General features: G+C 35.3%; 3 protein-coding genes across 3 annotated transcripts; 1 reads left to right on the top strand and 2 right to left on the bottom strand.

Annotated features, from left to right (window-relative positions):
- Window positions 1-5,789: 5,789 nt before the first annotated feature.
- LOC127076667 (hydroquinone glucosyltransferase) lies at window positions 5,790-7,645 on the bottom strand. Its single transcript, XM_051018373.1, has one exon. The coding sequence runs from the start codon at window positions 7,393-7,395 to the stop codon at window positions 5,986-5,988; it is 1,410 nt and encodes a 469-aa protein (XP_050874330.1). The 5' UTR covers window positions 7,396-7,645; the 3' UTR covers window positions 5,790-5,985.
- A 4,166-nt stretch (window positions 7,646-11,811) lies between these two features.
- LOC127138182 (transcription termination factor MTERF8, chloroplastic) lies at window positions 11,812-12,651 on the bottom strand. The gene is given in 3 exon segments (XM_051064576.1): window positions 11,812-12,335; window positions 12,338-12,544; window positions 12,630-12,651. Coding segments are annotated over 3 exon segments (753 nt in total).
- Window positions 12,652-15,568: 2,917 nt separating this feature from the next.
- Window positions 15,569-17,151, top strand: LOC127076666 (1-aminocyclopropane-1-carboxylate oxidase homolog 12). The gene is made up of 3 exons (XM_051018372.1): window positions 15,569-16,124; window positions 16,324-16,645; window positions 16,733-17,151. Exons 1-3 carry the CDS (start codon window positions 15,589-15,591, stop codon window positions 16,982-16,984), a joined length of 1,110 nt encoding a protein of 369 aa, XP_050874329.1. The 5' UTR covers window positions 15,569-15,588; the 3' UTR covers window positions 16,985-17,151.
- Window positions 17,152-26,733: the final 9,582 nt, after the last annotated feature.

The following is a 26,733-nucleotide window of genomic DNA, read 5'->3' as shown; positions in this document are numbered from 1 at the left end:
ATTCATAAAATGATGGTCAAAGTATGATTAGAATTCAATTCAACAGAAGTATTATGAAAATGAAGATTTGAAAATCAAAGGCTTAAGGCCTAGGTTTCTAATTTGAAAAGAAATGAAAATGTTTGCACAATATTTTCTGGTTTGAGTTAACATGCAAAGATGGAGGTTTATAACAAAAAGGGTGAGGGTTAAGGGATGCAAAACTTCTTAGATGTTCACCTCTTGAGATCATATGTAGATGATCCAAGTGATTCCTTTGGAAAAGGCAACAAACAAATAACAGATGAACAAAGTAAATGGATACCGGATGCCAATCAATGGACTTATTCCAATCTCACAAAACAAAATGGATACCGGACGCCAATCAATGGACTTATACCAATCTCCTAAAACAAAATGGATACCAGATGCCAATCAATGGACTTATACCAATCTCCTAAAACAAAGAGAAACATGGATACCAGATGCCAATCAATGGACTTATACTAGTCTCACAAAACAAAGAAAACAAATGCAAGAAGCAAGAGGAAACAAGTTGCCAATAAATGGTCTTACACTCGACTCCAAGGAAATGGGATGCCAATCAATGGTCTTAGTCCCAACTCCTCCCAGATCATAGGAAACAACTGCCAATAAATGGACTTACAATTGACTCCTCAATGGACAAATAAAGTGTCACAAAGATATGAACAATGATCATGAAATGATATACAATTAATGCTCAAAGATGAAAATAATGCACAAAGGCACACTCAAACAATTGTGCACATATGGGCAAACCAGCAAACAAGAAATCAATTAGCACACACTATACACAATCAATTAGGCTCAAGCAAGGTTAGGCTTTACAGCCAACTGGAATGGGGTGTTTTGAGCTCTTAACCCTAACATTGAGAGTTAGGGTGAAGCAAATGAAATGGAGATGAGGGTTATGCCTCATAGCTCTTATCCCTGGCCTGGGAGAGCTTTAAACAATAGAAAGTGTGGGAGTTCAGAATGTAGGAACTCTTCTCCACATATGGTTGACTCTATAAGATCTTGGGTTCTTATTCACAATGCATCAACACATGGTGTGAGCAAAGTGAATGACACAACTGAATAACAAGGGATGGATTACACATCCCTTTTATCTGCCAATTGCCTCTTAAGAGGACTTTACTTGCTTGGCACAAAAATTAAACAAACAAAAACATGGCCTCTTAAGGAGGGCTTCAGACAGGTGCCTGTCAAAGTAACATGACAGGTCTTCCAGACTACATGAAGATTAGAGATTATACCTAAGTGGTATGCCAACCACAAGCAAAAGCAAAGCAAAGTTCAAATGAACTTAAAGCAACTTAGGTACCTGTGGAAACAGCTAAACCAATCAGTACAACTTTCAGACAAACAGACAACAGTTAATAACCAACAGACAATCCCAATGTACAACACAAAAGCCATAAGGCAAACTCAAATGAGTTATCATCACCCTACAAAACAGCAAGTGTTAGCAATCAAAAGCAAATATCAATGTTCAAGTGATGAAGCATCATTAACCATGGAACTTGGATGCTTAAACCTGAAATTCAAAGCTCACATGTAAGCAACAAACCACTAGGTCAATGCCTAGGGTCAAAGATGAAGAAAAAATTTAAAACAGGAGCTGAAATTCAACACATTGCAACTTCAAACACATATTAACATGTCCTAAAAAGGCTCACATCAAAATCAATCATCAAAGGCATTTCATGATCAAAAGAAGTCAAAGGAAATTTCAAAGCTCATATATGGACATCATGAATGAAAACTCCAAAACAAAACAGAAATGATTCAAATAATTCTGGAAAAATTCATGAACATTCAAGACATCTAACATGATCATCATACAAAAAATCAGTAGCATCCAAGATCATTGGGCATGGAAATTAAATTGCACAAGTAAGAACAACCAAATGTGTGACACAAATTGTCACACCATGTTAACACAAGCATAAAACAGAAATGGTACATGAGAAAAATACCAAACCAAGCCTAAAATATCCAGCAATGTGTCTAGAATCAGCATGAAAAATTTCGTGTCCATTGGATTAAAATCAAGCATTTCATGATAGAAAGAGTAAGGCAATGTTACAAATGCACATGTGTTCAATAAACCTAGAGCAAATAAATTTCCAGCCAGGCAAAACTTGCAAATTCATGATCATAAAAAACTAGACATCTCAAGGAACATTTTGCAAAAAATTGGAGATGAATTGGATCATTTTTCAATTTTATATGATTTTTACAAGTTGGAGAAAATAATTTGAAATGGAAATGATCACATGTATGTAATTTGGAGGGAAAGTGAATAAAATGATGAACAATTGCAAAAACACACTCGGCCAGAATCGCACCATGTACATATTTAAAATATGAAGCACGCTTAAGGCAAAACGACCTCGTTCCATTAAGAACCCTAGCGCTGCAGATTAGGGTGGTTCAAACCGCCGCTATCTGCACAAAACCGCCGTAATCTTTCCAGAATTCCAGAAATGCATGCATCTTCATCTTCTTTATGAGGAAGAAGATGAATGTTCATACGACCTTCATCCAATTTTCCAGAATTTTCCAGAAATGTTCAGAATCACAAATTTTTTATATCAATCAAATCCTCATGCAATGTATGTTATAGATCCATCATCAATTCATGCTAATCCATCATTAATCATGCAAACGAATCAAATAAAGTTTGACATGTGAAACTTCAATCAAGCATATCTCTCTCAATTTTTATCCAAATCGCACGAAATTTATATCAAAACGATCAGCAAAGCAAGATCTACAAGAATATCTACATGGATTGTGAAATTATGAAGCTCGAAAAACTCACCTCTTGAAGAACAGTTCCTTGTTTTGCGCGATTCAAAGCTCAAGATGCTTCTAATCCACTCTAGAATACTTGATATGATGTTTGATGATGAATTGGAAGCTTGGAAACTTGTAGATCTAGCTTAATTTTGAACTTCCATATTTGAGTTCTTGAACTTCAACCACTTGATTCTTGCACAAATTCCACGAACCAACACTTGATTCACACTATAATCAACTCACTGATCATGAATCTCCAACAAAAAACAAGTGCTATGTTCAAGAAATTTGAATTTTGGTTTGAAGAAAGTTTTGGAGGGAGAGAGAATTTTGGATCTAGAAATGTGAATTGTGATTAACCTCCTTCAATTCTGTTATGATTAGAATATATATATGCTTTCCTAATCACTTTACTAATCCATAATTAACTTGGTTAAGTGAAATAAGGTGTTTTGCAAAAATCAAAATTTGCATGGTGCATGGGCTAATTGCACGTGAACAGTACCCTTGGCCTCATCATTTTCACTTAAAATCTTTTTTTAAACTCAATGGCAATGGTAGAAAGTCCATACAATGCACCATTTTTGAATTTTGCATTTTCCCTCCAAAAAAGTCATGGATATGCAAGTGATTATGTGATGAGATTTTATGTAATGTGTTGCATGATTTGGAAATTAAAGGTCAAGAGAAGGATATTGCAAAAAGAACCACTCAATTTGGAGCTTTGGTTCAAAAGTTATGCTCATTTGAAGTTCCATGCACACTTGACAATGATTGGATCATATCTCCTTAACCATTCATCAGATACTCATGATCTTGGACTTTTTGGAAATGGGAGAGAAAGATCTAAAACTTTCATGTTCAACAAAATTTCATTTGAAACTTTTTTGATGATGTAAGATTGAGTTGAAGTTGGTCCAAAATCCTTCCATTTTTGGAAACTTCAAATTATGGGTCACTTTCCATTTTGGGAAATTTTTGACTTGACTTCAAATTCTTCAATGTGAGTGTTTGAAATGTCAAATGAGACTTTTTTGAACATGAATGAAGTATTTCTAATCACTTCCCACCTCCAAATCCACAGTTGACTTTGTAGTTGACTTTCTGGGTCTTCATATGACTTGGAAATGTCCTGATGAAATTTAGACCTCTACCACTTGGGATTTTGCTTCAAAATGACATCATAGCTCATATGAACTCTTGATAATGATCATGGGGCCCAAATCTCAAGAATAACCACCATCTATTGCTCAATGAATGCCTTTCATTGCTTGACCTGCAAATGCTTCAGCTGCAAGTAACAAGGGTTAATGACATATTTTTGTACATTTTGGTTAGTGACAAAAAGAAAAGCAATGATATACAAATGCAAGCAATACTTGGTGATCAAGAAGCACTCTCAAAGGAATCCCCATCCACAGGGAAGGAAGCAAGGTGTCTAATGATCCTTGAGGCAATGCAATGTTATGATATGATGCCATGAGGGATCTTAGGGACAAAATTGGGGTGTTACATTTATGTATTACTATATATAGGGATTCTGGTGTTAGGATTCAGGGTGACAATATCATTACAAAAATACTCCACCAAACTCAAAGTACCTAGACGATAGCGAGAAACGAGTCAATGAGAAAAATGTATGATTTTGCCTACAATCATTTACATATTTTAAAAAACTCTTTGTATTTCTTCCTTTTCACATTCTTATCTAGAAATTTACTTGTCTTTTGTTTTCGATTTTACAAGGATTTTGACCCGGTTGAAATACCTTTCTTTTTTTTTGCAAATTGTCTTTACTTTCCTGCAAAGTTAGAATTTATGATATATTTACAACAAACAGTTAAACACTCTTTTAATAATTTATGCACATATGTTCTAGGATTTACTAATCGATCTTGTAAATAACCTTTCTAAAAAAGACTAGCGATTATTTAACAAAATTAGAGATAAACACACTCCCAAAAGAAACATATAAAATTGAACAAGGTTGTTCTTTATTCAACCATGACAGACACTCCAAACCATTAACATCATCACTAGGCTTTGTTTGTGTTTGGATAATGGGCCCAATAGCATACAAAGGAGGGTTTCACTATAAGAAAAATTTCATTTCCCTCTTCTGTTATTGCTTTTATAAGATATTCTTCTATTTCTAGAAAACTATTAATAATAACACCATCAACAAGACAAAATCTTTTAACGCGTTGGAGTAAGAATTTGTAAGATTGACTTGATCTATCTCAAGCTTGATCAACTAGATCCCGACCGCGAACTGTCACACAACATAGTATTTGAATAGCATTTGGTAGATCTTTGTTAGATTTCAAATATGAAAATGTTAAAAGTCTCATATTGATAAAATATGGAGGAAATGTTGAGTTTATAGAAGAGGTGATTCATATCCCATTGTCTTTAAGATTTTTGATGGATATCTAACGTCTAATGGTGGAAGAAAAGTACATTAAAGAGTTTGAAGGATTGTTTTAGAGGCACTTAGGACCCAAGTGTAGGAAAAATTGCTGTAAAGTCTCTAGCGTATGAATCGAAGTGTTTATCTGATCTAAAAAGGTAAAGTCTTTCTTTTTTCGGTGGCTTGTGAAAAGAAAACAAAAACAAGACTCACCTACCTATACATGCGCTACAACAAAAGTTATATTCTTGGAAATTTGACCACAATGAATAGGGGACACACATGTCTATATAATATTAGTGATAACAAATATAGAATGGATCTGATGGAACACACATGTTTGTATACTGTTGATCAATTATGTACTCAAATACCATGAACTCAATGATTGAATGAGCTTTGGTGTTGAAGACTAAATGTAGAAATGATAGAGATAAATTTGTGAAATATGAGTTACTTTCATTCAAGATAATTGGCCTAATTATGCAGTTTAAACAGTTACAAAGGGACAACTTGCCAAAACAAATAACAAACTAAAAGTAACAAACATAAATAGAGCACATTAATTGGTGTTATAACAAAATAGGGACCACAGAGGGGTCTAATCAAGAGAGTACTGAGAATTATGCGACATTCAATATTGGGTGCAAAACACTTATTGAAGATAAGATAAACTAAAGTAAACAGTGAAAAATAATGTCAAATAATGAGATCTTAAGACTGCATATTCTGTCAAAAAGCTTGTTTTTCTATACCAAATTTCTCCATTTGAGTGCCAATTGAGAAAGAGTCTTTGTAGAAGATCCATCTTCTTTAACTGCACTATTAGCAGCTTCTTTCAACTCCTTCATATTATTGCGCAGTTTCTCGCTTTCTTCTCCTTCCATTAGACGCTTGATCAACTCAGAAATTTGTACTCTTTCCACAATACCATTCTCATCATGTCTTGGCCTCAGTCCAACCTTTAAGCCCTCACTCAGCATAACCGCATTCGTTCTCTGCTCCGCAAACAAAGGCCATGTGATCAGCGGCACACCATGGACCATACTCTCAAGAGTTGAATTCCAACCACAATGAGTCAAGAACCCTCCAACTGAACTGTGACTAAGAATTTGAATCTGTGGTGCCCATGATGGAATAACCAAACCTTTTTCCTTAGTTCTCTCCAAAAACCCAGATGGTAAAAACTGCAAAGGATCAACATCATTTTGCGAAAGATATGCAGAATTCGCCGAACTACTCGGCGCTCTTAACACCCATAAGAACTTCTGATTACTCAATTCCAAACCAAAAGCCAACTCATTAACCTGTTCTTGTGAAAGTGTGCCACCACTCCCAAAAGAAACATACAAAACCGAACATGGTTTCTGTTTATCCAACCATGACAGAGACTCCAATCCTTTAACATCATCATCACCATCTCTTGTTCCCTTTTGGACAATAGGCCCAACTGCATACACAGGAGGGTTACCACTTCCTTCTTCCGTCAGTGCTTCTATAGATCCTCTTTCAATTTCTAGGGAGCTATTAATAAGAATCCCATCAACAAGACGGATTCTCTCAACTCGCTCGAGTAACAGTTTATAAGATTGACTTGATCTATCTTGAGCTTGATCAACAAGATCGCGACCGTGAATCGGTACAAACCCTGGTAATTGGATAGCCTCTGGAAGATCTCTATACTCACATGATGTCACCTTATCCAATTTGAGCAAATGATAGTAAGAAGACAAAGTGGTAGCTGCAGAAGGGAAGTAAACATAAGACAACATGTTGAACTCCTTAGCCAAATCCAATGCTTTAACTGCAAAAGAATCAACCAGTAATGCCACAGGGGGTGTCCTTAAAGATAAGGACTTCAAGGCCTGATGGATTGATGGCAATGAGTGAGCCAGTGTGAGTTGAAGCTGAGTTTCTAAGGGGATTCCTCGTGGAAGATCATTGGAGTGTACTGATGGAAGAAAAGTACAGTTGATGTTTGATGGAAGAGTTTGAAGGATTGTTTTGGAATCAGATGGAGGAGATTCAAGTGAAGGAATGAGACATGTGACATGAAAATATGGATGAAGATGAACAAGTAGTTTGGAGAATTGAAGAAGTGGGAACAAATGGCTGTATCCAACACCAGGAACCACTGCAATATGAATTGATTTATCCATGGAGTTTTTTTTTTGTGTTTGTGTGATAAAGAAAATAATATATTGAAGATCGAAAGAAAGAGTGAAAGAGAGAGTTGACAAAAGAAAGATAGTTATTTATGCCAATAATTCAGAAAAAGTAGCATTAGGACAAAGCACAAACCTCGTGGATGACCAAACTACTATGTAGTCTTGTGACTTATGAATTTTGTCACTTATTGTATTCTGGTTATTTATTGTTGGTATACAAAAGAAAAAGAAAAGGAATTTTATTTTGTAATAGTTAGCATTTATGTTCGACATAGAATAATTGGATATTTAATTTACTTCTTATTATATCTTCTCAATTTCTTATGGACATAGAATAATTGGAACGTTGACCCATTGTTCTTTTCCTAGATAGTCTATTCCTTAACATAGAAATTAGTTTGCATTAAATATATTTTCTCATTTACCATGATCATACTGTATGTCTTTTTGCATGGCCCCACAAAAACCCGGAACTGTAGTATTTCATGGTGGTGAAATAATTAGGTTGGGAGCTCATAAGAAACTCCTTTTTCCAATGAAAGCAAATTAAATTGCAAGTACTATTCAATTATTAACCATGAAAAAGGATAATATGAATAGTGGTATGATGAGAGATATAGAATTTTTTTTTAAGGGTAATGATAACTTGTGTCCTTGGGACACAAATTAAAAAATCTATTTATATAAAGTTTGTATTGAAAAAAGTAATTTAAAAATTAATTATATATTTTTATTAAAATCAATACACAATTTTCAAGATAATATTTTTTTATTTAGTTTTTAACTTGTGCTCATAGGACACAAGTTAGCATTACCTTTTTTTTAATGCACTCTTAATATTTCTTAGTCATTATATAAATTATTTAATTTTTGGAGATGCATTTCCGAAGGCATCAATTTTTGAATAAATATTAAAATATTTTGGAGATGTATCTCCAGAACAATTTAAAACATTCAATACATCTCACTCATAAGTCATTTACATTTGAATTATATCAGAGACGCATCTATGTGAATATTCCGAAGATAGATCTTCGAAACGTATCAGAACAGGTATGTCATGTTATATGTTGTTTATCTGTGTTCATATGAAAATTTAAAATATATCGTACAATCGAAAATAAAAAAACAGACGTACATAATTCTAGATGAACCAAAAATGCCATACAAAAATAAAATATCAATAAATATCGAAAAAAAACATACAACAGAGATCAATAAAGTAGTAAGACCGTCAAAATAAATTACATACCATAGTACTACAACTATATAATAAGAGACGATTGTGTGTGTCTGAAAACCTATCCTTTACCTCCTATGCCTCCTTTGCCAGCTTTGCCTCCTCGGCCATCAATCTCACCTGTCCCCCAATGATATCTCTGATACATCAATGTCCCTCGTGTCTCCGTCATGATGGCATCTAGGACTGCCTCACATCATACCCATCAAGGAAGATACCTCTATCAATGCTTGTCTGCGCAATCTCCACTATGCGATGACACCTAGGCAAGACATCCTCAACATGATCTAGTTGTGTATGTTCCTCCTCTAGTATCTCCTAATAAGCTGGTCTCGACGGGTCTCCTGGAGGAACTTGCACCATGTACGAATGTGACACCTTGAAGAACCATCTGATGTACCCTTCGACGTAGCTCCAATCTCTCTCAGCTATGGTAGCCCGTGCCTTCTCCGATACCATACGACTCTCATAATCATAAAACATGTCATTTATCTATATATGTGTCAAGGTAGAAGGAGCATAGACAACATGATGTCTGGGAATGGTCTGAGTATAGCTGAACTATCGCATGACATGCTCGGGAAGATGAGGAGCAATGAGATGCGACCTGCATGCCAACCATCCAGGGTATATCACTATCTCGTCAAATGGACGCGTCTCAAGGTGATCAACATAGATGTTGAAGTGCATGTCCTCAGTAACTAAACGATCAAGATAGACTTTGTAAGGCTCAGTCGCCTGGTTCTTCCTGAGAGGGATAAAAACAGTAGCACGCAATATATCCTCAGTGTAATTAGGTACACTCGCCTAACCAGAGATGCGCGGGAAGTGCTGGAGGATCCAACCCTGAAAAGTTTGGAACACACGAATCATCAGTAATGGCTTTGCAAACATGAAATGAAAATGACAAAGAAACATTAAAGGACCAATAATTATTATTGTCAATAGTGTGACACTGCCTATGACCTGCGATTTATGGAGCGCCACCTGTTCATCATCGCCATCAGCCTGTTGGGCACTCAGGAGCACATCGTCATATACCTTCTTCAGGTATACAAATCTAGCATGAACACGCATGGTCTTATCCAACTCATTCATCGCATCCCTTGGATCATCCCCTAGATACTCTACCCTCCTCTCAAGTGCCTCGTCTTTGGTCATCCTCCCATGATCTAGGAACCTCCCATTGATCGGTATATGTAGCAAACATGAGACATCGTTAAGTCTGATAGACATCTCACTATGCGTGAATGAAACGACGAGGTCTTTGAGTGCCATCTCTTCACGAATGCATTAAGCATCTCGTGGTTTACAGTAGTATAATCGATCATGCACAAGTCCTTCAACCCAGATAAGGATAAAACCGATTGAAACCATTCCTCATTTGGCCAAGGCAATGCAACAATATTCCTCTCCTGGTTAAGAAATTTATGTGGATCACACTCCTGAAATTTGTCAGGAAATAATCAACGTCAGGAATTAAAATTAACGTAAAAATAAATAAAGAATCTAACTAATGATACCTCTCCATCCCATATATGTATGGCAGTATAGTCTGGATACAGAGGCAGTAAAGACAAATCAACTGAACCACCTCGAAAATCCTCTGGCTCAACACCCGCAAAAACCTTACCCTCTAGAGGTGGCATTGGATCTACAGTAGGAGGTGGGAGTGGATCAACACTAGAAGGTGGGAGTGGATCAACAATATCTATTGTAGGAGGTGACACTGGTGAAACTTGACGCCCGCGGGAGGATGGGAGGAGTGATACGTCAGATGGTGAATCTCGTCTCCTACGGGAAGAAGAAAATGGAATCGCATGAGGAGAAACACGACCCCCAAAAGTAGACATCTCTGCCTGACCAGAGGGACCTAGAGTCTCCGGAACCTGTTGACTCTTCTCCCGCCGAGCGGATGCATGCTGAGCAACCCTACCATGCCTCAATCTATCATGTCTATCAACCATTATGAATGTAAGTTAAAGTAAGACAAACCATTAGTGCAGGCAAACAACATAAGTAAGAAAATAAAAAATAAAGACTGAGAAATTTTCGGAGATGCATCTCCAGTTTCTGGGAAACTAAACTGCTGAAAAATTACGGAGATGCATCTCATATTACTAGGAAACTAAACCGCTGAAATTTTTTGGAGATGCATCTCCGGAATTTTCTACAACACAAAGGTCACATCAATGGCGTAGTGTACCATAATGAAGCTAAAAGAATTGTTTTGATCATCAATTTCAGCCAACAAAAAACTAATACATTACGCATAAACTATCTTAAATATGATTTTTACTCATTTATAACCCTAAACATTGATTTCTACTCATTTGAACCAAAACTCAAATATTTATAGAAAACTTGAAACACTTAGAAGAAATTGATGTTTTTGATTGAAGGTGAATGATGTTACAAATGAAGGTTGATGTTCCCTTGAGCCCTGCTGAATGAAATTTGACTTGGTGTAGAGAAGAAATTTGAGAGGTGAAGTTGAGTTGAAGGTTGAGTAATGCGAAATAAGGAAAGAGAAGAGTCTGGCGCGATTTAACCTCCAAAATATTCCGGGAATGTATCTCCGGAATATGTTAATATTAACTGATCTTGTGGTGCGTCCGAAGATGCATTTCCGGAAACTGAGGACATTTTTGGAATTTCACGTGGTGCATAAGAAGCATATGGGATGCATTAATAAACTCCATTGACGTTAACATGTATACATTATTATCCAACTCTTTTCCATCTTTATTCAAAATTACTATATACAAATTTCTTTATAACTAGATGCTTTTTTTTAAAGGTTGTTTAATGTTTTCCCATACCTTCTTCTGGATGTTTGCTTTTTAAATGTTGTTTAATGTTGGCCCATACCTTCTTCTGCAAGTTTAAGCTTTAGTATGCTTTTTCTCAGGGTCGGTCTTGACTTTTTACTTTTTTAATTTATTTTTTAAAATCCATGTGGCATTTTTAATTTTTAATTTTTTTATTATGTGGCATTGATTCTTTCTAATTTTGTTTTTTGTTATCAAATTCAAATTCAGTACCTAAGTTTATTGGGCGAGATTCTTAATCACTAGACTATTGTTCCTTTTAATTAAAATGTTTAGATGTTAAATATATATTACATACTAGCTTAATTCTTTAACATATTAATAATAAACTATTAATTAAGTGAAGATAGGTGGAAACATCAACACTATCCTAAATATTTATTGATCATTAAGGTCTGCAAAAGACCTCAAGAACTATATATGTTTCTCTACATGTTCCACAGTATAACTCAAGATATTAGGAAACTTATTCAGTACTTTCCCAGTACTATCCTCGTCTCCACCAATTAACTCAGTAAGAACTCTGATTCTTGGTTTCAGCTGATAATCCAAATCATAGTTGATAATTTTAGGGTATTTCACAATCAAATCAGCAACACCAAAGGGTTTAAAGAAACTAATTATTCTTTCAATTTTTTCCATTGACCTATGACAAATCGCCTTTGATAAACTCACTTTGTTAAGCACATGTACAATCTTGTCGACCACAATTCCGCAGCCAATAAGCTATTGAACCTTCTAAGGAAAATCAAATAATTGTTACAATTCATTAGCCGATAAAAGAAGTCTCACCTTATCTTTCTCAATCTATCCTGGAAATTCATTTCTCAAAAAGCTTAACAATGGGTCAATTTCATTGAAGTTAGCACATTTAATTTCTCTGTGACTAAGTGGTCGATGGACATTCGATCTAACCCGAGAGATTGTAAAGAAAGAACACGATCACACAATGAATCCAGTTGTATCGAGGTAAGTTCGGAAGCATTACGCAAGAGAAATTTGGTTTGCTCGAAGCTAATACCGATTTCTTGAAACAAAGAGACAAGTTCCAAATGACAATAAGAGATTGCTTACAAGGTGTTTGAGAAAATGGGTGTGAGAAGTTTATTTACCAAATGAACGATCTTATGCCAAATCTTCTTGAAAAAACATACAAGAATCTTCTATACAATTCATATAAATACCTCATTTGATGTTTACAAAACCAGCAAGAACTTCAGCTGTATGCATGTGTTGTACATCGTACACGACACAAACATCATACACGACATCGACACGTCAACAATGATAATAACTTTAAAAATTAAATAAATTAAACGTGATATTTATCCAGGACTGACTCAATCAATTTGAAGACCATGTTCTAATTTTAAAATAGGCCTAAATTAAAAATAAATATAATTTTTAGAATTAAAAAAAATATATATAATTTGAATATTTAAACATAATATATTAAAAATACAATTTATATTAACCAAGTGAAGCAACAAAAAACACAAAGTATTATTTAAACTATAAAAAAAATATTTCATACAACTTAAAATTTCTAATAAAGTAAAAAGAGTCTTTCTCAAAAAAAACTTTTTGAAGCGAATTCATCAATTAAGTCTTTATATTTAGTGTCTGCAAAAGATCATTAAATAATTAACAAATAAAGTTAAAAATTTAAAAAAAGATAAATTAATAATTACAAAATAAAAATAATCAATGATTTAAAAATAAATAAAAAAACATTAAATTTTTAATTTTATTAACAATTAAAAAAATATAACAAGAAGGATTGAACCCACAACCTTTACCATCATGTTTAAAAATCAATCTTCAACTGTTTCGTTAATGACAAATTCATATTTATTTTCTATTTTATAATTTATTTAATATAATATTAAATATATATTTTTCTTTTTTTAAAAATAATATGAGGCCCCTTAGTTTTGAAAGCCATGAATTAAAGACCGTCTTGCCATTGCTTAGAACCACCCTGCTTTTTCAATATCAATTGAAACGATAAAGACATTTTTGGTCATGTTTCTTTATGCTTTAATGGGACCAAGCTCATGTAGAAAGCTAACTGTAGTGCATCATTTCAATTTCATTTTATTTTAGGATCTTTGTCTTTCTGTTTGTATTAATGAGTATTACTTACTCATTATGCCAGAAAGGGTGTCTTTGACTTCAAGGCCTGATGGATTAATGGCAATGAGTGAGCCAATGTGAGTTAAAGTTGAGTTCCTAAGGGAATTCCTTGTGGAAGATCTTTGGAGTGTACAGATGGAAGAAAAGTACAGTTAATGTTTGATGGAAGGGTTTGAAGGATTGTTTTGGAATCAAATGGAGGTGATTCAAGTGATGGAACTAAACATGTGACATGAAAGTGTGGATGAAGATGAAAAAGTAGCTTGGAGAATTGAAGGAATGGGAAAAATGGTTGCACTACAAGAAAATTATGCTCCAGCCACGTGATATAGCCTCATGAAATTCAAGTCACAAAAAAAGGACATTGCCATATGAAAAACATGATACAATACTATTGTTAAATGCCGATTTAAGAGATTTTTGTTCATAAAGGCATTTTCCAATGGTTGCACAAATGCAACCAAAGTTTCACTCACACACAAGGATCCAATGAAAATTGGGTACCTCCTAAAGGTATTTTTGGAGATTTTTTGGTTTCTACAGACATTTTCCAATGGAATGTCTTGAGAATACGGAGAGAACATGGTTTCTCGATAGTGGATGCTTGAGACATATGACGGGTGACATTTCCTTATTCTTTGACTTTGTGGCTAAGAAGAAAAGATTTGTAACCACGGTAATAATAACAAAGGAGCTATACTCGAAAAAGGTAGTGTAGGTAATTCCTCCTCTACTACCATCTCAGACGTCCTTTTAGTTGAATGCCTTAAGCATAATCTTATTAGCATTAGGCAATTATGCGACAGAGGATATAAAATATCATTTTCAAAAGATTGTTGCATGATTGAACATAATGATAAAAAGAATTATGTGTTTAAGGACTTGAGGATAAATAATTATATATATATATATATATATATATATATAATATATATATATATATATATATATATATATATATATATATATATATATATATATATATATATATATATAATAGAGAAGAGAGAGAGAGAGAGAGAGAGAGAAGAGAGAGAGGAGAGAGAGAGAGAGAGAGAGAGAGGAGAGAGAGAGAGAGAGAGAGAGAGAGAGAGAGAGAGGAGAGAGAGAGAGAGAGAAGAGAGAGGAGAGAGAGAGAGAGGAGAGAGAGAGAGAGAGAGAGAGAGGGAGAGAGAGAGAGAAGAGAGAGAGGAGAGAGAGAGAGAGAGAGAGAGGAGAGAGAGAGAGAGAGGAAGAGAGAGAGAGAGAGAGAGAGAGAGAGATCAAAGTGTCAAACTTTGTAACATAACACCTCCAATAACTCTTCATCCTATCTCCGTATAACAAAATCCACCGTTGAATTGAAAACTATTATTATATAGATTATGGTTATAAAATTTCACATCAATAAAAATTATTTTATAATTTAAAGAGAAGGATAAAAATTAACGATTTTTATAAAGTTTTGTTAAGATATTCATTTTTTTGTATTTGTTAACATGATAAATGATTTTCGATTGATATTAAATTTTATAGATATTGATCTATAGGATAATAGTTTTCAATCCAACGATAAATTTTCTTATACGAAAATACGGAGGTGTTATCTTATTAAGTTTGATACATTGATGTCATTTGATAAAAACAAACCACATTAGCATTAGGACAAAACACAATCCACATGGATCTTTATATACAGTACATGGAATCTGCACCAAAATGACAAAATTCCAATATTAAACAGAACCAAGAAAAGGATATTCTGAGTTAGGAAAATAATTGATGGGAAAAAACACAATCATAAAGACAAGTAATGAAAAACTACATCCAAACAAAAATGGGAATCTCAAAAACTCCAAGCTGTAGATACCCATTAGCTCTGTGCCATGCCGCTCAATTAATGCAATTTTGTCTCTTCAAGACTCCCACTTGTTGTTGCATATATATTTATAAAGACAAGTCTTGAAAAAACTACATCAAAATATTTGACATACAAAAATGGAAATATCTAAAACCAGTGAAATTTCAGTGACAACAAAACCTGACTATGATAGAGCAAGTGAGCTCAAAGCTTTTGATGAAACAAAAGACGGTGTTAAAGGACTTGTTGATGCTTCTATCACAAACATCCCTCACATCTTCCATCACGAATTTCATAAAGATTCACCTTTAAGTAGCACCACCAAACTAGTTGTTCCTTCTGTTGATCTTGTTGATATTCATCAAGATCCATTAAAAAGAAAAATAGTTGTTGAGAAAATCAAGGAAGCATCTGAGACATGGGGTTTCTTTCAAGTTGTCAATCATGGAATACAAGTTAGTGTTTTGGATGAGATGAAGAACGGAGTTATCAGATTCTTTGAGCAAGATTCTGAGGTGAAAAGACAACTATACTCACGTGATGCTACGAAACCTTTGGTATACAATAGTAACATTGATCTTTTTAGCTCACCAGCAGCTAGTTGGAGGGATACCTTTCACTGTTTCTTGGCTCCTCATTCTCCTAAACCTGAAGATTTGCCATCAGTTTGCAGGTATATGTTAAATATAATCTTACCTTTAAATTATGATACTCTTGCACTGCGACATGCTTACTCCTAGAGGTGTCTGTGCTATATATATATATATATATATATATATATTATATATATATATATATATATATATATATATATATATTGAACATCTTAGTAATAGAATTTGATTATAGCATTTTTGTGCATATGGTTGCAGAGATATAATGTTGGAATATTCAAAGGAAGTTATGAAACTAGGAAGTGTATTGTTTGAGTTATTATCAGAAGCACTTGGATTGGATCGAAGCTATCTAAATGATATGAGATGCAATGAGGGACTTGCAGCTGTTTACCATTACTATCCTTCCTGTCCACAACCAGAATTAACTTTGGGAGCAATTAAACACACTGACAATGACTTTCTCACTGTGCTTCTACAAGATCATATTGGTGGTTTACAACTTGTTCATGAAAATAGTTGGGTTGATGTATCACCTATACCTGGTGCTTTAGTCATCAGCATTGGTGATCTTCTGCAGGTACATTAATTTTGATGTATTACACCATTAATGATCTTGTTGACATTTGGTTTTGCTTTTGTTAATTCATAAATTTGTTGGAAACAGCTTATAACAAATGACAGATTCAAAAGTGTTGAGCATAGAGTAGTGGCAAACTATGTTGGTCCAAGAATATCAATTGCAAGCCTTTTTAGCACAAGTCTTCAACCATCAACAAGACTTTATGGTCCTATAAAAGAATTAGTATCAGAAGACAATCCTCCAAAATATAGGGAAACTACGGTTCGTGATTATGTTGAATTCTGCATGACAAGAGGCTCTTATGGAACATCTCATTTGCCATATTTCAAGATTTGAAGTTTCTGGTTAACACAGTCATACACAACAAAGCTTGTTTCATATGTTTAAATAAGTGAAAGAACTTGTATGTAGTTGATATTCATGCAAAGATCTTGTTTAGTTTTGTGAGAAAATTGTGTTAATAATGAGAGTTTTCCTTTATCAAAAGTAACATTCCTGTTCAAACTTCCATGGCAAGCAAAAGCAAAACACTAATGTTTGTCTTTAACTTATCATTTTTTTTTTTAAATTTATATTTTAAAATCTTAAACAATAATGAAAAAGAAAATATATTTTGATTTTGCAGAAAAAAAGAAAGTCGTTAAGGATGTCCTTCTTTATGGTAAGGAATATTACTTTGAATGAAATTCAAAAGGTTGTGAGATCCAAAGAGTTTTCAAAAGTGAAATATTTTTTCTTTGATCTCTCTTCATTGATAAGTTTTTGTCTTCGTCGAAACTAAGTTAAGATAGATGATTAACATCTTTTTTATAATCTTCCCCTTTTTTATGATCGCAAAATACATTGATGGAATTTTTTTGCTTGATACTTAATTGCTCCCCCTATCTTGTATATGCCCTCCTATCTTGCATATCGCCCCATTTATTTTACAAATTATGCATTTATCTTTGGTATCTTGAAAAACAACAAAAGCAACCATCTCTCTTCTCCCGCTTTTTAACATTATCAAAAATAAAACAAAAAAGTTAAATCCAGTATCAAAATTGCATAAACTTTAGAAATCAAAGGATTGAATCATGAAGATTAATATACAATGACAATTCATATGTATATAAGCTTTAAGTGCTCAAAATATTTTTATTTAAACCATTTTAATGTTCCTAAACTTTCATGCATCATCCGTGCATCTTAAGTTATCACTAAATATCTTTCAAAGACAAAAAAAACAAGTTTTTAAAGGAAGCAATCAATTTCTCCTTTAGATTAATTGATTGTCATGTGCAATCTGTTTGAAAAGTTAATTTTTGTAAATTCTGGAATTTTAAAACCCCCCACAATCTTACCGTTATTTTGAAAATGCATATTGATTCCTAAACTGTGGAAGTTAGAAACCGTTGTAATTTTATTATTTTTTGAAACAACACACTTGTTTGTAAACTATGACAGTTTGAAATCCCCACAATTTTCACATTGACTATGAAGTCTAAAGTTAAGTCTGGAAAGACCAAAACTCTTCAAGCTAAAGAAGAAGAAGAGTCTGAAGAAGGTTATGATGAAGAGGACGAGTTGTCTCTACTATGCAGAAGGGTCAACCAACTCTGGAAGCAAAGACAGAAGAAGTTCATAGGCTATAGAAGAACAAATAGACGGTCTGAGCAGAAGAAGTCTGGAGCTGACAAGGAGGTTATGTGTTATGAGTGCAAACTCAACAAAGAAAAACCTAAGAAGAAATTCTTCAGAGAAAAGAAGAAGGTTCTAATGGCAACCTGAGATGACTCTGACTCTTCTAAAGATAACTCTGAAGAAAAACAAGTTAACATGGCGCTTATGGCTAGCACCGAAGCCTCTGAACCAGAATCAGAATCAGAATTAGATTCATACACTAAAGAGGTATTTTATCATCTAAATCATTTTGAACTTGAATTATCTTTAGTTGAAATTATTTATAAGAGTCAGAGACTTCAGAAAAGATAAAAGAATCTGAAACAGATTCATGTAATTGATTCTGGAGCGCATAGTAAGTTGATAAAAGAAAATCATATTTAATAAGAAAAAATTAATAATTAGAAAAAATAAAACTCTCTCTCAAAAGCAATAGTGAAAAACTAGAGAAGGAAATTCTTTTAGAAGCTCCTATGAATTCTGAGTGTGCTTCAAAGAAATATGACACATCTTTTAAAAAAATTCTATCAAGAAACATAGATAGAAGCAAGATGGATTTCATGATCTATGGAGTAAGTATAAATAAAAATGTCATTGGTTATGTTCCGCCAAAGAACTCTATGCTTAAATCTAAACCCAAATAAATGGTGATAAAACCAAAAGTTCTCTATTTCGTTTTATTTATGGTCACACACATGATACCTATTTTGCACAGAAACCCTGGGTTGATAAAACCTATGGAAAAACTAACCATAAAGGACCCAAAAAGATGTGGGGTACCTAAGAACAAAATAATTTATATTGCAGATATCCTTAACAACAAATTTGAGACACTAGACATGGTACCTAGACTCTGGATGCTCTCGGCACATAACGGGAAGAAGGCATATGTTCTAAGAGCTGGAACTTAAGCCTAGAGGTTGTGTAGGCTTTGGAGAAAATCAGAAGGGTAAGATTATTGGTACATGAACAATTGGTAATGATTTGCTCTCCTCTATTACAAAATTTTTATTAGTTGAAGGTTTAATGCATAACCTCATGTCCATAAGTCAATTAAGCGACAATGGTTATGACATTATATTTAATCAAAAGTTCTGTAAATCTGTGAGTCATAAGAATGGCTCTGTACTTTTCAGTGGTAAAAGGAAAAACAACATCTATAAAATCAAACTTTATGATTTAGAAAAACAAAATGTAAAATGCCTTATGTCAGTGAATGAAGAACAATGGATTTGGTATAGACGGTTGGCTCATGTTAGCATGAGAAGAATCTCTCTACTCAAAAAGCTTAATTTAGTTAGAGGTCTTCCAAATATGAAGTTTGCTTCAGATGCTCCTTGTGAAGCATGCTAGAAAGGAAAGTTTTTATAAAACCAATTTTAAGACACAATTAAAACAACTTCAGTAAATGGAAAGAAATATGTATTAGTCATTGTAGATTACTACAATAGATGGACATGGGTAAAGTTCTTAAGACACAAGGATGAGTCACATTCTATGTTTACTACCTTCTGGTCACAAATGCAAAAAGAAAAATGTTTCCCAATTGTTAAAGTCAGAAGTGATCATAGTGGTGAATTTAAAAAAATATATTTTGAAAAACTTTTTAAAGATAGTTGCATCTCTCATGATTTCTCCTATCTTAGAACTCCTCAACAGAATGGGGTTATAGAGAGGAAAAATCGTATTTTGTAAGAAGTGGCTAGAACCATTATCAATGAGACAGATGTTGCAAAGAACATATGGGCAGAAACAGTAATAATGCATGTTACATTCTTCTACTTTGGATTGAAAAGCTTTGGCCTTTGACTTCAGGGCCACACACCTTTTCTTCCTTTGGGTTTCATCCTCTTTTAGCTCGATGCCATGACTTCTCAGAGAACTTACTAGCTCTTTGATACATAGTCGTGATTGTATATAAAATATAGTCTATCGGATACTTGACTGCAAGTGCACAGTCTAGTCGTTTAGTTTTAAAAGATATTGAATCCACAGGGACCGATGGTCAAACTAATGCTATCGATGTTACTATGTTTAGCTAAGGCGATGATTTTTAGAGGTTCGGTTCAACAAAAATTAAATCTAAAGAAAATTAAGTTTTTAAGGTTGGACTTCCTAGGAATGTTAGGAGCATTAGTAGCTGGATTTTGATATCCAGGTGGAACAACAGGTGCTTGGCCAGGTGCATACAGGGCGTTGTTGTTCTTATACGAAAAGTTAGGATGGTTTTTCCAACCTGGGTTGTAGGTATTCGAATAAGGGTTTCCTTGTGCATAATTTAATTGATCAGTGTCGACTCCTGCTAATATCTGACATTCTGGTGCAGTGTGTCCAGGAATTCCACATAACGCGCAGTTTGGAGTTACGGCAGCCACGGTGGCTGCGGGTGGTATGGTCAAGTTATCTAACTTTTGAACAAGGGCATCTACCTTTGCATGGACATGGTCAAGGCTACTGATTTCGTACATTCCACCTTTTGTTTGAGACTTTCCTACTGGAGTTCTTTCACCTCCCCATTGGCGATGGTTTTGGGCCATGTTTTCAATGAGTTGATAGGCTTCGTTGTATGGCTTATCCATAAGTGCACCGCCCGCGGCAGCGTCTACTGTCAGTCTTGTGTTAAATAGAAGCCCATTGTAAAATGTATGAATGATCACCCAGTCTTCGAGACCGTGATGTGGACACATCCTCATCATGTCTTTGTATCTCTCTCACGCGCAGTAGAGAGACTCTGCATCTTTTTGTCGAAATTCGTTGATTTGAGCTCTCAGCGTAGCAGTTTTGCTCGGCGGAAAATATCGGGCTAAGAAAATATTCTTCAGTTCTTCCCATGTAGTGATTGAGTTGGATGGCAAGGATTGCAACCAAGCCCAAGCTCTGTCTCTTAGAGAGAAAGGAAAAAGGCGTAGTCTTATCGCATCTTAAGATACACCATTCGCCTTTACAGTGTCTGCGTACTGCACAAACTTGGTCAAATGTTCATTAGGGTCGTCCGTGGTATTTCCAGCAAATTGATGTTGTTGGACAGTTGATAACACTGAGGATTTCAACTCGAAATCGTTTCGATCAATAGCAGGGGCAACAATGTTATTGTGAGGTTCTTGTTGGGACGGGGTAGCGTAGAACTTAAGAGGACGATTCTGAGGTCCTACTGCATCCATGGTTGGTTTTTCAACTGGTTCAGTAGTAGGAAAGAAGATATCGGGAATATTGTACCTTTGTTGGTACTCTAGTATTTTGCGTCTTAAATATAAGAAACGCTCTAATTCTGCGATTGGTGGTACTAAGTTTTCGCCTTGTGAGCGAGTATTTGGCATACAATCGAGAAATAAGGGAAAGGAAATTAGTTTTTACCTCAGTCTTTACTACACAACGAAAGAATCGCACTATTTGACTAAATCAGTCCCCGTCAACGGCGCCAAAAACTTGATACGTGGTCGTGACTGTATATAAAATATAGTCTATCGGACACTTGACTGCAAGTGCACAGTCTAGTCGTTTAGTTTTAAAAGATATCGAACCCACAGGGACCGATGGTCAAACTAATACTATCGATGTTACTATGTTTAGCTAAGGCGATGATTTTTAGAGGTTCGTTTCAACAAAAATTAAATCTAAAGAAAATTAAGTTTTTAAGAAAATATTAATGAAGGGATATCAATATGCAACACATTAATTGTAAGGGATTCGATAAGTCACCGGTGTATATTTTAATTACCAAATACCTTTCAATAGAAAATACTCATTTAAAAGGCTTTATCTCACACTCTCGTGATTGTTGACTCGGAGTATACTTTTAAGTCAGAATGTACGCTCCCGCTGTCCCATTTGAAGTTAAAAATACTTTTTGAAAATAAATAAGTTCTAATTGCTTTTAAAGTGCTCTTGCTGTTTTTAAAATCAATGCCTAGTTTTTACTATCCAGTTCGACCCTCACGCTCTCGCGATTGTCGGTTCTAACCTTAGTTAATTTCCCACTCTCGTGGCAAAACCGTATTAAATAGCTTCTCACTCTCGTGACAAAGTTAATTAAATTCAAATTAAAAACCACATCCAGAAAGATTATTTGAGAAAAGAAGTTTACACCGATTATTATTAAATCCTGTCTAATTAAATTGTTTACATACCGATACCGGTAGTTTAGCCGGACATGTTAAATAATGCAAATACAGATGAACGGAAACAATTTAATAATAAAGCAAACATGATCATTTAATAATAAAGCGATAATAATAATTGAATAAAAACCTGGAACTTTGATTAATTGAATAGGCTGAATCTTGAAGTACTTGAGCAGTCCTCCACAAGTCGGTAGGATTCTGCTTCTTCGAAACAAATGCTTAAACTAAACTAACTAAGTTGCAGTAGTTCCCCAATGTAGGAAACTACTACTTTTGGTTAAGTGAAAAACGGGAAGAAAAGGGAAAAATAAAAGCTCTGAACGGAAAGGTAAACAAATTGCAGTAAAAGAAAATAATGCTTGTTGAAGAAAAATACGTGAAAACAAAATTGCATGAGCGGAAAAAGGCAGAGAGATAAGATGAGCGAGCCCCCGGAAATTTCCAACTTCCATTCTTTTATAGTACCCCTTGGTCTTCGTGCTTGAGAAAAATAAGGAGGACTTAGTTGAGGGAGGGATTCACGGGAAGGTGGTTTAAGGAGCGAAAACTGGGGCGACGTGGATCACTTCTGTTTGAAACCCATTACGCTGACTTTGCATACGTGACAATCGTGATGGATTTGTGGCATTCGTCACAATCGAGGCGTGACGATCGTGATGGGGTGTGTGATGAGCGTCACATGCACAAAATTCATATATTCTGGTTTTTCTGCTGTTTTTCTTCTGTTTCTTCTTCTTTTCCTCCCTTTTCTATACTTTGCTCATTTAAGCATGGGAATTGAAATACCTGCAAAAATAACTCGAACACTTGCGGAATAATCGGAATATAAATGAAAACGGTACGATTTTCGAATGCAAATCAAGGCAAATATACGATACATTTTCGTGTTATCAAACTCCCCTATACTTGAATCTTTGCTTGTCCTCAAGCAAATAATCAGTATAAAATTCGCAACACTAGTTAAACGCGAATACTTGACACAATTCCAATTCGTACGTGGTTGTTAGGTATTTCATTAGAATGACAGATACTCAAGTAAAACACTAAAGATACAGTAACGACACAAGCAACAAGCATTAACATAAATCTCTCCTCTATACAAACCAGTTCGAATCATGCTATTATAGCTCAACCTAATGCTTCTTGTTTCTATTTCACCCGGTTTCATTCTAGCGCAATCACATTAAGCCCTTTGTCTTTACACGCACTTAGTGAAGTAGCCGGTTAGTGGCTTTGATCCTTTTTTAGCACGGGGTCTGGTATACGAGCGTGGTAACTCTTTATATATCCCAATTGAAGGTTGTGGGGGATCAAACCGTAGTTCGCCCTACCGAGTCCAGTACCAGGTACATCTGAACCAACCGACAACGGGTTTTTCTTTCCTTTTGTATATCTTGCAACCGTTTGTATGGTGCATTTTCAATTTCTCAATAGCAAAAGTATGAAGGATCTTCTCAATTTGTAGGTATCAATCACTTATATTCATCGGCTTTTCACATGGTTTGTGTTTAAGACGGTGTTGATTACTAGTATAAACTACTAGGGGTTAATCTAGAACGGAAACTCAAGGTATCAGTATAATGGGTATTCAAACTGATCTCACAAAAGTGAGAGATCTAAGGTGTCAGGACGGTATCAATCTTGTTAGATTTTTCTCAGCTTCCTAACATAACCTATGTAAGACAACCTATATACTCGTAGGGTATGCATTTAACATAAAAACAAAAAAAATTGTTATGGCTAATTAGATAGAAATAAATAAACGAAAGACAAATTTTTTGTTATGGCTAATTAGAAATAAATAAATAAACGAAATGGTAAGGATTCCCTCCCACACTTAAACAAAGCATTATCCTCAATGTGACAAAATAAAGTGAGAAAAAGGGAGAAACAGGAGGATCACTACTCTTCGCCACGATGTTGGGCTCTATCTGCTCTAACTCTTGCTCGTGCACGTTCACTTCTACCACGCTGGGTAGGGTCCAAACCCACATATTGAGTGTATTCCTGGATGTCATCAACACAATGTGTCAAGGCACATATTTCCTCGGATAGTTTCGCCATCCCTTGGTCATGCCAGTTTGCATAGTCATGCTGGTCTCTTTGTATTTGCTGGATCGTTTGCATCATTTCGGTTTGGTGCTCTTCCATCCTTTGGTTATGTCGCAACATCTCAGCATAGATGTCTTCCATGGTGGCGGGTCGTCGCTCATTTCTTTGTTGGTTTCAGGAAGATGTCTCTGCAGCATGCTCAGGAGGTGGCTATGGCACCTGTCGGTCCAACTCTTCTTCAATTTCATCAGCTCCATTATTATTAGGATCTTCTCCAATGGGCTCAGAAGCATTCAGATCAAAAATCCAATTTGCCATGTTCTGCGGATCTATACGATTCCTGTTAGGCTTAATGACGCATCAGACTATCTTGTTCCGAACCACAGGGTGGTATCTCCCATCGTCTCTGATTTTGATAAGGTGCGAGGAGCGGCAATAGTCGATATTAAGGAACTCGGTCAGCAAGGTGGGTAAGTTAGCAAGCCTATCTTCCAGATTCAGGCCCAATGCTATGGAAGTGATGATTCCTCCAAAATAGAATGTTGTGTTGCCTCTCATGCAGTTAGCCTGGATGTTAGCCAATAAGAACGGGGTAGCATTGAACGCCATCAGAATGAACACACAGTGAAGGAAGAAAAGCTCCTTAGAGTTTACTTTATGGTTGTTGACTCTTCCGAAGACCGTGTGACCTAAGACTCGGTGGAAATATATGATAGTCGGGTTGTGAATGTATATTGCGTTGAGTGCATCCCAGCTTGTGACGTTAACATTAGTAAGACTGTGCCATACTCCAAACGCTATTTCAGACCATCCGTCAGGGATGCGACAGTGAACTCCATCTCCATGTCGGAAACCAAGTATTTGGGCTATTTGTGTTTGGTTCAAAGAATACTCGGTGCCGAACATTCTGAATGTGGCGAGTTAGGTGAGAAACTGAGTTGCACCGGGAGGTGTTATGTAGGAGAATGAACTCAAGAATTCCAGGGTCAAAGCTTCGTATGTTGGTTGTGGGTTGGTGCAGAGCTGCGTTAAACCAGAGGTGTTCAACATCCATCCCACGCCATCTAAAAGCCCAACTCCTTCAGACAATCATTATCAACGTACCTCGTGGGTTGAACTGAGCGTTGATAGAACCCGAGGTAGTTGTCTCTTTGTCGTTCGTCGGCCTCTCCCTCTCTGAATATGATAGTTGAAAGGTCGGGAGCAGGTCTCTCTTGACGGGCCATCGAGTATGCAAATTGAGGTTTGGCGTAGAAGAAGTCATTTTCGTGAGTTATAGGAAACTCACTTGTTTCTGTTTAAATAGGAAGTGATGGAAGGGGTAGTGGAGTGAATAATTGGGGGTTAATGGAGAAATAAATGGGTGTGAGTGGGATGGTTATGGTAACAGAAACGAGTAGATGAGGAAGAAGAAGAGGATAATGCGCCTCTGTTTTAATTAAAACAGAACGCACATTCTGGAGGTATGACGAGCGTCACGTACCTGTTACGGTCGTAAGACGCATGACGGTCGTGACTTTCATGTGACGAGCGTCACATGCAACATTCATATTTTTGCCTACGGAAAATTTATAAATTTTAAAATTGACTGCATGCTTTATGATTAATTTCCAACTGTTTGCATGTTATGAGTAAATCATACTGTCAGTCCATAGAAACAGAGTAATAAAACAATAGCAGCAGCAGTACAAATAAAATAGCAGCAGTATGAGAAAAAAATAACAAGACAGTAACATCAGTAAAAGGAACACAACTGAACTGACAGAGATAAATTAAATTGATCACAGAAGTAAGAAATAACAATTGTTATTTAGATGAAATGTAAAGACTAAATTTAAAAGTAACAGTAAGCATTAAAAGAATAATAGTAGTAAAGTGCTCCCTCCCCATACTAAACATAGCAGTGTCCTCATTGCTTTAATGTGAGTAGGAAAATTCAGCGATTAATATAATTAGCCACGGTGCTGTCCTAAAGAAGCTACAGCCTGGTTCAAATGATCAAACTGTTCGAAGGTTACATCCATTAAGCCTAATACATCAAGGCGCATGCTTTTTAGTTCATCTTTCACATTAGTAATTTCAATACGGAAACCATCCAAGCGGGTAAGAATTATGGTCAGATTTTCGGCATAAGATGGAATTTCAGGTTCATTCAGATTATAGTAGTTTGGAGGGGTTTCAGGGTCAGATTCATAAACAGAGATAGGGTCAGCAAAATACTCATAAATAGGTGGTGTCTTAGGAGGTGAT

Source organism: Lathyrus oleraceus, chromosome 4 (assembly GCF_024323335.1).
Source record: "Lathyrus oleraceus cultivar Zhongwan6 chromosome 4, CAAS_Psat_ZW6_1.0, whole genome shotgun sequence".
In the NCBI taxonomy this organism is placed as follows: Eukaryota; Viridiplantae; Streptophyta; class Magnoliopsida; order Fabales; family Fabaceae; genus Lathyrus; species Lathyrus oleraceus.
This window is presented reverse-complemented; position numbering and strand designations above follow the sequence as displayed.

Bases quoted from the DNA above. Each gene is read 5' to 3' on its own strand.
- LOC127076667 (XM_051018373.1), bottom strand. From the start codon at position 7,395: ATGGATAAATCAATTCATATTGCAGTGGTTCCTGGTGTTGGATACAGC.
- LOC127076666 (XM_051018372.1), top strand. From the start codon at position 15,589: ATGGAAATATCTAAAACCAGTGAAATTTCAGTGACAACAAAACCTGAC. The intron at 16,125-16,323 runs GTATATGTTAAA...ATATGGTTGCAG, and splicing joins GATTTGCCATCAGTTTGCAG to AGATATAATGTTGGAATATT. The intron at 16,646-16,732 runs GTACATTAATTT...TGTTGGAAACAG, and splicing joins GCATTGGTGATCTTCTGCAG to CTTATAACAAATGACAGATT.